We start from the raw sequence: 11,093 nt of genomic DNA, 5'->3' as shown, positions 1-11,093 counted from the left end.
TTAATGACAAGTTGTCATAATGAAGACATTTCGAATAATGTCAACTTTGTATTAAAAGCGTCATTATTTACCGAATGACGTTTTATGACAACAGTCATAACTATTCATGAAGACTTATTGATGTTCATGACAGGTGTTATATTATGTTTATGACAGTGTCATGACAGTCTTATTCAATGCCCTTCAAATAAATGTTATCTAGGTTGCTTACTGAGAAAAACACGTTTGATGTGCATTACTAGTCATTTTTGGTCCTGCAGCTTGAATGTGGTTTAAAAACTCTTTAAACAACATTTTAAGTTACATTTCAGTCTAACTTTGCCGACCCCCCCAAAATTGGTCTTAATAAGAAATTTTCCTGTTTATGGTCCCCCCAAAAATGAGATGGGATCTACGCTCTTGTCACAATTTGTTCCAGCTGCTGCCATTTGGCTGCAGATACAGGAGCATTAAAGCAAGAACTAACAGACTGAAGAACAGTTTATACCCGGTAGCCATAAGGGCATTAAATATCCTGTAGCAGTATTTTTATTAATTTCATTATAATCTATGTAAACCATTGCATGGTTTTATAATGACAATAAAGATTGTTATTATTTATTATTTGTTATTTTATTTTCTACATATTTGGAATAAGAACTAGAGTTGAGAGACCAGTCCTGGTTAATATTTCCCAGACTTTCACTTTTGAGCCTTAATTTCAAATGGGATGTTTGCAACAAGAACAAAAGAAAAAAGTAAGAAAAAAAAACCCCACACCTTTCCCAGTGATGGCAGTGTTACTTTCCATCACGTGAAGCTAGAATTTTTTTTATTTTTATGAGTGAAAGCTGAATTAAATAAGAAAAAGTTCAACATAACATTTTCACCCAAAAGCTTTATATATTCAGAACAAATTTCATTATAAATGTGAAATGGATTAGCTGGCATGTCTAGTCTCAAAGCTCGTTTAATGTAAAAGACAGAAAGGGGTCGATGTCATGTTTGAAAATGTTTTGTCCTGGTTTTGGTTGAAGGTGGCCACTTGAGGGATAATTCAAATGTTAACTGTGTGATTATTGGAGTGACATGTTCTCCTTTCAGAGCCAGGGTGATTCAAACAAGCTGAGCACTGAAAAAATTGAAGCTAATATTGGACAACCTGGAAATAGCAAGAATGGTTAGATTTACAACTATGCCAAAAGGGCAGTTATATAAAAATGAGCAGAAAAAGTAATATAAATGCTCTCTTTAACAATGGTGTGTTATATTTTAATAAAATGTCTCACCAAATCCTTGCCCACTTAAAGCTTGTCAACAATGGACGGAAACCTGCCAGTGCTAAGCTGCACAGAGGCATACTGGGAAACGCTACACAACATAACATTTGAAAGGCAACGAACAGGAGAAAAGGGCGCTGAGAAAGAGACAAAAGGCAAGTTTCCTTTCCTTCAGAGCAGACTTCCCTAAAGCCACCATTTCTTTGTCTTTTCTGCTTGACTTTACACGGTGAAAAGTTGACAGGATGACAAGTAATGGATGGAAATCTGCATGTAAAGAAAGTCTGATACACATTAAAATATGCAAATGCATTAAATACTGGAGGATTTCTCAGATGGTTACCACTGTTGCCTCACAGCTAGGTGGTTATGAAATGTTTCATTCTTGGCCATTCTTATTTGTCAAAATAGAAAATAAAAATCTAATCATTTTTTTAAAAAAAATGTTTTTCTTTCTCGAGTTGAGTTTTTATTTGTTGGTTTCACTTTCTGCTCCCAGGATTCCTTACCATCTGTCTTGACATAATCACCACTCCCTCAGTTTATAGTCTTGCAGATTTTCAAGAAGATATTCAACATTAAGCACTCAAATGTGGCTCTGTGTGAGTCTTGTCAAAGATTCTGTTACAGTTCCTCTTGTCTCATGCTTTATTATAACTAAATTAAACTAAATGAAGTCAAAATTAAATTTAAAAAAATTATATTATCCAATTGTTTCTGGAGCTTGCAGTGCATCTGCATGTGTTCAGATTCTTTACCAACCTACATCTCTCTTTGGATTTTAACGAGAATTAAACAAGCCACACATTTTTCAAATATTCAAACATCAGATTATTATTTTTCCAAACTTAGTAACTTTGTCCAAAGCCTTAGTCTCAGAGGAACATCTCATAAAATCATGCAAAACAAATGCCTTTAGGAAAGTAAAAGAAAAGGTATGAAACACAAATGACCTTGGCAGATGGCATTTTCTACATCTTAAATCTTATCTTCAACATATATAGCTTTCTTACTACATGTAACTATCTTTCGCTTTATTTCATCCAAACAATATTTTACATTTTACTCCCTCAAAATAAAAGAGACACTTCAGAACTTTGGAAGTGAAGTTTTGTTAGAAAGACTGAAAGCAACAATATTAAATAAAGACACCAAGTAGGTAACTCTCTTGGTGTCTTTATTTGGTACCAAACCAGATTAGTTGACTCATGGGGCAGAAGCTCATGATTTATGTGAAAGATTCCAATCCTTAGCTATTATTGCCGTCTGAAGAAATAAAATAATCCCGACCAAAAACAACCAATCAGAACCAGGACGAGGGACTTAGCGCTATCAATCAACATCATGTCCTCACTGCTAAATGTGCGAATACTGGAGAAATAATTTATTGTTACAAGAAAACAGTTTAGCCGCCGTCCTTGGTGGCTATGCTAACTAGCCTAGCATTCACAACAAGATCTGCTGATAGTGAAAAGCTGTAACGGTATCAGATAGTGGAGGACAGGGGGGTGAGCAGTATCACACATGATTGTTATTGACAGCACTAAGACCCACCTCCTGGTTCTGATTGGTTATTTCCAGTTAGCATTGGGAGCACTGGGAAAAGGCAGAGGAGCTAAACTTTTTCACGTATTGCCTCTCATAGTATACTGTCACGACATGGTAACAGTTTCAACAAATATGTAAAACAAAATTTGGAAAAGTAACATACTGAAGCTTGAAAGCACAAATATAAATGTAGATATTAAAACCTATAATTTATTTCATGAAATTAATATATTTATTTTATTTTTCTCTGCCATTAAACACATTTTTCTGTCTGATATGGCCCACAGATTTGCTTTACACAAAAAAATGCTGTATATAATGCTATAAAGGACAAGTGGCCAAATGATGACCTTCCTCACCTTCATCTGTGCGAAGTGGCTCGTGAATCATTTTCAGATAGCATTCATACTGAGCCCTCAAGATCTGAGGTCTGGAATTTCCATACAGGGAAGCTAAATCAACATAGCTGAAATCTGCCTCGTCTGCTGGCTTTTCAGCTGTATCCAGTGAGCCCACATCCTGAGGGACCGAGACCTGGGTGTAGCGCAACCAAAAACATTATCTTTACCAATAAATACAGCTGTTAAGCCCCATGTTCTGACATAAAAGCATTACAGTGAGCTGTACTCACCTCTGTGCCCAGCGCCAAGGCAGCCACGAGTGAGAGAGCGAGGCTCATCCACATGTTTCTAAAGGAGGGAGAAACCAAACAACACTTCACGTTAAGAACCAAGTCGGCAACTTGAGCAATAATTGTTTCGACTACAAGATAAACTTGATTTTCTTTTCTAATAAAGGAAAAATTAATATAATTTGAGTGGACATATTAACTGTAAAGTAATCTCTGGACATATTGTGCTGCTTTTAGTTTAAAGATAACATTGCACTTTTATTTACATTACATGCATTTTCTCATCTATGAGGACAGGAAGTTCATGCTCTTGCAGTCATTCATCTCTGCTGTCCCCTCAGGGTCACAAAAACAGATGTGTGTTTATTATTATTACTGGGCAAAAGGGCAGCAAATTTCCTTAAACGGTTTCAGCATTAATGAACTAATGAACTCCCCCCTCTGCCTCTCCGGCAGAGTCTATACATCTACGTGCAACTTGACATGCTCAGTCAGAGTAAACAGGATTTCCCAGCCACTGTGAATTTGGATTTAGGAGTGAATAAAGAATAATTTTACATCAGTTATGACAACATGAAAATCAGAGCTGTTCTCACTCAACTCCTTCAGACTAGCCAGCAGCAATTAATAAACAGCTGGTGGAATTGCTGAGCTCATTATAGAAGATGCTGCTCAGAGCCGCGCTGGTAAAAAGGATGTTAAAGGGTTAATAAAGGAGCCATGTTGGGATGACTTCCTGGAGGTGGAGATTCAGAAAGAACAGGAGATTTGAAAGAGAAAGAAGCCCAATTTCAAGGCACTAAATTGCAAAGCCAAATTTTGTTTAAGTCATGTTTGAAATTTAACGTATTTTTTAACCACTGAAGTTAACATGGTTAGTTGACTGTGCTATAAAATGGCACTGTGTGGTTGGAAAACAATACTGTCCGCTTTAATAAATCTTTGTTGTGGTTTGGGTAAAATGTATCAATATATATCCAACTTTGAGAGATTTTTTTAATCTTCCAATTAATAAGACATTTAAGTTAAAAGGAAGAATGTTTAAACTATATGAACAGTAAAACAGAAGGTTAAAACTAAATGAAGTGAGGCAGTGTTCACAGTATGTGTTGGTACAGGGGCCGATCAGAAGCCACTGAACAGCAGTAACGGCTGCCAAGCCATTTAACACAAAACTCAATGTTTTTGGCAGGAGGCATTGCATTAAAAATTGTACAATAATATGTTTTCCCCCTGAACTGAATTCAACTCTCCTTCACTATGACTGTGACACGCACAGTATTACAAACATTATGATTTACAAGTCCATTCATCAAGAAGCAAACAATGAGCGCCCTTCAATGTTATGCACACAGAGACATGTACCGATTGTTGAGGTTTGACATCACAAACCAAAGCACCAATGCTGTCACATGATTGTTTCAATTTGGCAGCTGCCACTCTGAGCGAATGTCACCAATAAATGCTGCGTGCAATCAATCTGTAAACCAAGCAGAGTTATTTGGGTTTTTGCTTTAGATTGAAAAGCTTTTGTTTTATGTTTTTGTTTGTCCTTTCAAAAAGAAATTCATTAAACGGGGTCAAAAGCAAAAATATTCAGTATTCACCTGACAACTTTGTTATCGAATAAAACCCTCTCCAGGCAACTCGCAATAGGCCTGTTGCAATAAGCAATGAATCAATTAATCAATTAATCACAAATTAAAACCAACACACTTATAAATAGACAGGAACAAAAAAATTTACATATTAAAATTTGAATGAGTTTGGACCAAAATCTGGTTTTCAAAAATACAATTTTACTTGCGTGTTGAGCTGGATGATGAAAACGGTTAACCCTACATTATGAAAAATGTAATGAATAAATCATAATGCAGGAAAGAGTTATTTTCCATAAAATTCACAAAAAATTTATTTGTTGGATGTTTGTGCTGATTTTAGTTCAGGGATGTGTCACAAATTCATGCTGCTTATACCAGCATGCGTAACCAATCTGACCTGTGATCCTCAGAACAACATGAAGAAGGAAGGGTCAGAGGTAAGTTGACAAGGAGCACCAAGAGCAGGAAATGACAATCAGCTCAATCTGCCCGTTGTTGTAGCTGAAATGTTCTCTGAGAGTATTTCTGAGTAAAATCCTTTAGGTTTTCTGGTTGTAACTTTTTTGTCTAACTGGTGCTCTAACTGTCCAGTGTCAGAGTCATATTCTCAGGCCAAAAATACCCACAACATAAAATACAGGTGCTTAAATCCACAATCAAACCCAGAAAGTTGCCCAGAACCTGAGGCAACACAGCAACTGCAGACCAACACACTACCAGCATTGTGATAAACTGTTACTATGATGTTCTATTTGTAAATAAATGTGTTGGGCAAGTACAGGGGTGCGATATAGGGGTGAAAAGTGATGACAATTCTAAGGGCTCTGACCCACAGGGGGCCCACCACAATTTATTTTTTTATTTTTTGTTCAAAGAAATAAAAAAAAAATGGGGCCCTGTCAATTTGTTTTTGAAGATTGTTTTTAACAGTAAAAATTGTATATTTCCCACTCCCAGACCAAAAAAAACCCCACACATCTATATTTGCCCTGAACCCCCCCTAGATCTGCATGAAATGGTTCGTTCCTGCTTGGAGCTCTTGATGGTGATGCTGTTAGGAGCAGTCAGTGGAAGACAAAAACGACTGTGGCAGTTACTATGCTACTAAGAAAAATTATAACATCAGGTTTTCAAAAAATAGAGACAGAGAGAGAAAAAGACAAGAGTGTCAATTTGTAACCCAGTTTTTCTCCAAGAGAGGTGACTAGACTCTGTGAGATTGTCAACCATTTAGCATAGATAGCTTAGCTACAGACTACCGTTTACCTCCTTTTCACTAGCATTTAATGAATTAAGGAAAGAAATTACCAAGATATTCATATATTTAACTTGTCCTGGCACCTTTTACCACACTAAGAGATGAGTCAGTCAGCAGCAACTCTGACCCACATCCTTCCTGACCTGCCCTCTCCTAAGTGAAGTTAGAGCTGCAGTGCAACATATTTATAAAATAAATTGGTATGTATGAGAGATAATCTGTGAAAAATCTATTTCGTCTGTGCTCTCTAGAAACAACCAATCAGAGGCAGGAGAGTTTTAGTGCTGTCAATCACAATCTCATGTGGCTGCTCATTCTCCCTCTCCCTCTCTCTGGGAAATGCTGCAGCCTACAATAGCTCAGCCTATTGTGAATGCTCAGTCTAGTTAGCATACCTACCAATGATGGCAGATAAACATTTTTCCTGTAATGATAAGTTATTTCTCTGCCATTAGCACATTTACACATAGCAGTGAGTGAATAGCAGTGAGTGAATGAGGTTGATTGACAGCACTCACTCCTAGCGAGTGCTGTCAGACCCTCCTACTGGTTCTGATTGGTTGTTTTAGCCGGAACGTTGCATTACTTTAGCTAACAATAGTAGTTCAGGGAGGAGGTGGAGGAGAATGATTGTTTTCACAGATTATCTGTCTCATAACAAACTGTCACAACATGGTGACAACTTTAACAAATATGGAGAAAACATATTTTCTTATACTGCAGTTATACTGCAGCTTGAATAAAATGCAACTACATAGCATTTTTTGAGAAGTCTGGATTGCTTTATGTGTATTTTGCACTTTTGCCTACGACTGCTCATGGAGAGAGATATTTCAGTAATCTAAAACGAATAGAAAAAATGTAAGCAACTTACTTGCATACTTATGCAGACTGTTGGATGTAAAATTCACTAGCAGTGAATATTGTGCTAGTATTAGTACTGAACCAAAGAAAGCAAGGCAGTTGAAAGCCTTTACAATTGTGATGCTTTTTATCAGTCAAATAAACTCAAAAACTTGTAACATCAGCTGTGCGGGGTTGGCCCACTCTAATTTTTTGTCAGGGGGCCCAAGATTCCTGGCAGCGCCCCTGGGCGAGTACCTTTAAAACTGTTTTTATCTTGATAGTTCATAGGATATTTTTCCAAATGTCTTGGGAATCAAGATATTTTTTGGCTGATTAGTTAGTTTTAGTTTTTATTAGCCTGGCCATCGCCTTATCATACAATTCAGCTCAATTTTCATCTCCCTTCACTCACTCGGGGTTTCCTCCTATTGTCTTGAATTCCTTCTGTAGATTTTCTGCCAGGCCAATCAGTGAACAGGAGAAAATGCAAACAATGACGTTGATCTTCTGCTCTGTTTTAGAGTTGTAATTTTTCTGGCAGCAGAGGAAGTCCTTGTGGGCAAGCTTCCAAAAATTAAATCAGCAGCCGTCTTGTTCAGATCGGTACTTCTCTCTTGGTTACTTATAGCACAAACAATTTCCAGCAAGCTTCACTCTGTCGACTGGGTAAAATTTAAAAGTTCAACTGTTTCCACACCTTTAGCAAGCAATCTCTTCTCAGTAGCAGAAGGTCCAGACCCTCTGCACAGTAAGCAGCCTCAGACGTTTCCTATGATGTAAGTTTTGTTTCTTTCTTACTGTTGAATCATGAACCCCAGTCTTCAACTGAGGCATGTGAGGCTGACAGTGATTCTCATGTTCTGGCTCTTTTGTAACTTCCTGGATGAACCATGAAGATCGGCCACTTTGGGTTTCCGTAGACCGGCCTTGGAAAGATCACATCTTGTCTCTGTTTCATCTGTTTGTTGTTAAAAGATCTCACTTGCCACTGACTTCTAAAGCTTCACAGTTGAGCATGTAGCCTTTCACAGGCTGACAGATGTCAAACACTTTTCTTCTCATCTGTTCTTGATCATCAGGATGGATCACAGATCGGAACGCAATGTTCTAGTTTATGAGCTTTTTTTTCAGCCAAATTATGTTCAATTTTAGTGATTTTCCAATTCCACAGACCTTTAAGAAACTAGTCACAGTGCAATTATTTTTTTATCAGCAATGTTCAAGAAATTATTTTAATAGAAGCTTTGTAAGCAAGGTGCCAATATATTTGTATTACTGTATTGGAGGGCGCTACAGCAATAAAAACTGAATAAGACGCAGTTGATGTATTTGTCACCACATCGTCACAAGCTACTCTGATTATGCATAAATTGCTTTGTGAAAATTTGCTTTAAGCAGATACTGTTCCTCCATGTTTGTTGGTATCTCAGCTTATTAAGAAATATGTTTTTGTTGCTGCTTCCTCTTTAAAGACCATTCTTTTAAGCTGAGTTCAGCCACAACAACGCCACAATTCTGCTACGGATTAAACAAGATACATCTTTGTCCTCCCAACACTTACTGCCTGGGTCACTTTAAGCACCACAAGCAAACAAAATGTGTTTCTACGTCTAAATAGTAGCAAAGCAAATGATTTATAAATGCTATTGTTGGTATCCATGTTGATGATTCCTGCGAAGTGGAACATTTTCCTTTAAAGGAGTTCTGACTTCTTTCTGTGAAGTGATGTTCAGATGATCTGGAGGCAGTAACTGTCAAACTGGAATGCAAATCTGGAACTGGAAACAAAAATCCTGTGACAATTTGCCACTTGGAGTCACATATGGAGAATAAAACGCCATAACAGCAGAAAAGCATCAGTAATATGCAGATTGCTGACCAAAATATTCAAGAATTAAGACTGAGAAATTCAGTCTTGTGTTAATTCCTATGTGAAGCTAAGATTTTAAACCTTTTTTTTTCTATACACTTCCTGAATCTCAGTAAAGGAAATTAAAAGCAAAATTCTGAAAAAGGTGTGTGAATAGCTTTGCTAACGTTGTTAAACTTCACTTACTGTTAGGTTAAAAGAAAAATCTTTCTACCAACATTTGCAAAAATGAGGCATTGCAGAAAATGAAACAATTTCAATCTTTCAAGTTTGTGAAAAACAATGTTATTAAATATCCCAGAGAGTTTAATAAGCTTTTTGATACTTTGATTTCTTAAATAAATAAGGGGGTAGAGTTTTCTAACTAATAAAACTACAATACTAAATCCAAAAAAGGGACATACATACTGTACAAGGCTGCAATTAGTGAAGTCAAGTCAAGTGTCAAGTGTACTTTATTGTCAAAGATCTATGTAACAGGGTTAACACAGAAGTTTGAAATTGTGTTTCACCAGTCTCCAATGTTTCACCAGTCTTCAATGGGCAGTTAAACTAAATAAGACATTGACAGTAACTTCTCTGCTCCCCCTCTTCCCAACCCCCACACACACTGCAATACACTGTGCAATAAGACAATAAGGCAATAAGAAGAATATATAGATGGACAATAAATACACAATCACACACACAGTGCAATAAGAAGACTAACATACTGATGGACAATATACACAAAAGTACACACACACACACACACACACACGCACAAACACGTTTGCATGGCTATCTTTGTGGGTCCCCACAAACAGAGACAGAGCATCTCCTTGGTATACGCCACATTTGATGGACACTTGTGCAAATGGTTTGCAGTTGGCTTCAAGGGTGGTTTTTCACAGCCTCATCGAGTTTGCAATGAAGGCTCTTAGAGTCCTAATGATGTTGCACATCTCTAAGCATTCAATGATCCAAGTGTGTGGCATTGAGTCATAGGCTTTCTTGTAATCAATCCAAGCTGTGCACAGGTTGGTGTGTCGGGTTTTGCAGTCTTGGGCGACTGTGTGGTCTACAAGGAGTTGGTATTTGGCTCCTCTGCTATTTATGCCAATGCCCTTCTGTGCCGTGCTCATGTATTTATCCATGTGCCCGCTTATCTTAGCTGCTATGATGCCTGGCATGAGCTTCCATGTTGTAGAGAGACAGGTTATTGGCCGATTGTTGGATGGGACTGAACCCTTTGACGGATCCTTCTGGATCAGGATTGTGCGCCCTTCAGTTAACCATTCAGGGTGAGTCCCATTTTGTAGCAGCTGGTTCAGTTGAGCTGCCAGTCGCTCATGGAGGGCAGTGAGTTTCTTCAGCCAGTAGTCATGAATCATGTCAGGTCCTGGTGCTGTCCAGTTTTTCATACCTGAGACTCTTTCTTGTACATCTGCCATAGTGATGAGTACCGGGGCTTGTTCAGGGAGGTTGCTGTGGTCCTTTTGTAGAGAGGTTAGCCACTGTGCATTGCTGTTGTGGGATGCCTCCCTTTCCCATATGCCTTTCCAGTATTGTCCTCCAGCTTTGGTGGGTTGGGTGGAGAAGAGCCGGTTAATCCTCCTGGCTTCATTCTCTCTTGTGTATCTCTTTAGGCAGCTGGCCAAGGTTTGGAACCTTTGTTTGGCAGTTTCGAGTGCTTCAGGTATGGGCATCTGGCTGTACTTCTTGGGTACTAATATTTTCATTGCACCCCTTTGGACCTCTGACAGTTGGCTCACTTCCCTCCTTGTTATCTTGATTTTAGCCTCTAACCGTCTTTTCCATGGTGGTCTTTTCCATGGTGGGTATTGGGTCTCATGGTTGCTCTTATAGCCAAGCATCTCAAGGATCACTGATGCCGAGTTGTACATCAGCTCAGTAGTGTGAGCAAAACTAATCAGACTCACCGTGTGAGTCACCGTCATATTCATTTAAATTACTCTGCCCACCTGGTTTACAAGATAAAGCATAAAAAAGTCAGAAATAATTACTAAAGAAATTAGTCAGCTTATAGGAAAAATTTTGGACAGCATTAAAAGTCGTGCCAACCTGTCTGAAGAAATGT

The 11,093-nt window shown here is 38.0% G+C and overlaps 1 protein-coding gene across 2 annotated transcripts in view; it reads right to left on the bottom strand.

The window, feature by feature from the left end:
* LOC103156107 (calcitonin gene-related peptide type 1 receptor-like) overlaps positions 1–11,093 on the bottom strand; it is an 81,274-nt gene that overhangs the window by 49,944 nt on the left and 20,237 nt on the right. The window contains exons 1-3 of one of the 2 annotated variants that reach the window (XM_016664060.1): positions 8,705–8,723; positions 3,439–3,496; positions 3,167–3,341 (exon numbers count right to left, since the gene is read on the bottom strand). In XM_016664060.1, coding sequence (XP_016519546.1) covers positions 3,167–3,341; positions 3,439–3,492 — 229 coding nt within the window. In that variant the 5' untranslated portion in view covers positions 3,493–3,496; positions 8,705–8,723. Of the gene's footprint in view, positions 1–3,166; positions 3,342–3,438; positions 3,497–8,704; positions 8,724–11,093 lie in introns of those variants that run through there. The other variant, XM_007578032.2, reaches the window with a different exon arrangement.

This window comes from Poecilia formosa, unplaced genomic scaffold, assembly GCF_000485575.1.
Source record: "Poecilia formosa unplaced genomic scaffold, Poecilia_formosa-5.1.2 Scaffold464, whole genome shotgun sequence".
Classification (NCBI taxonomy): domain Eukaryota; kingdom Metazoa; phylum Chordata; class Actinopteri; order Cyprinodontiformes; family Poeciliidae; genus Poecilia; species Poecilia formosa.
The sequence above is the reverse complement of the archived record's forward strand: the minus strand, read 5'-3'. Positions and strand labels throughout refer to the sequence as shown.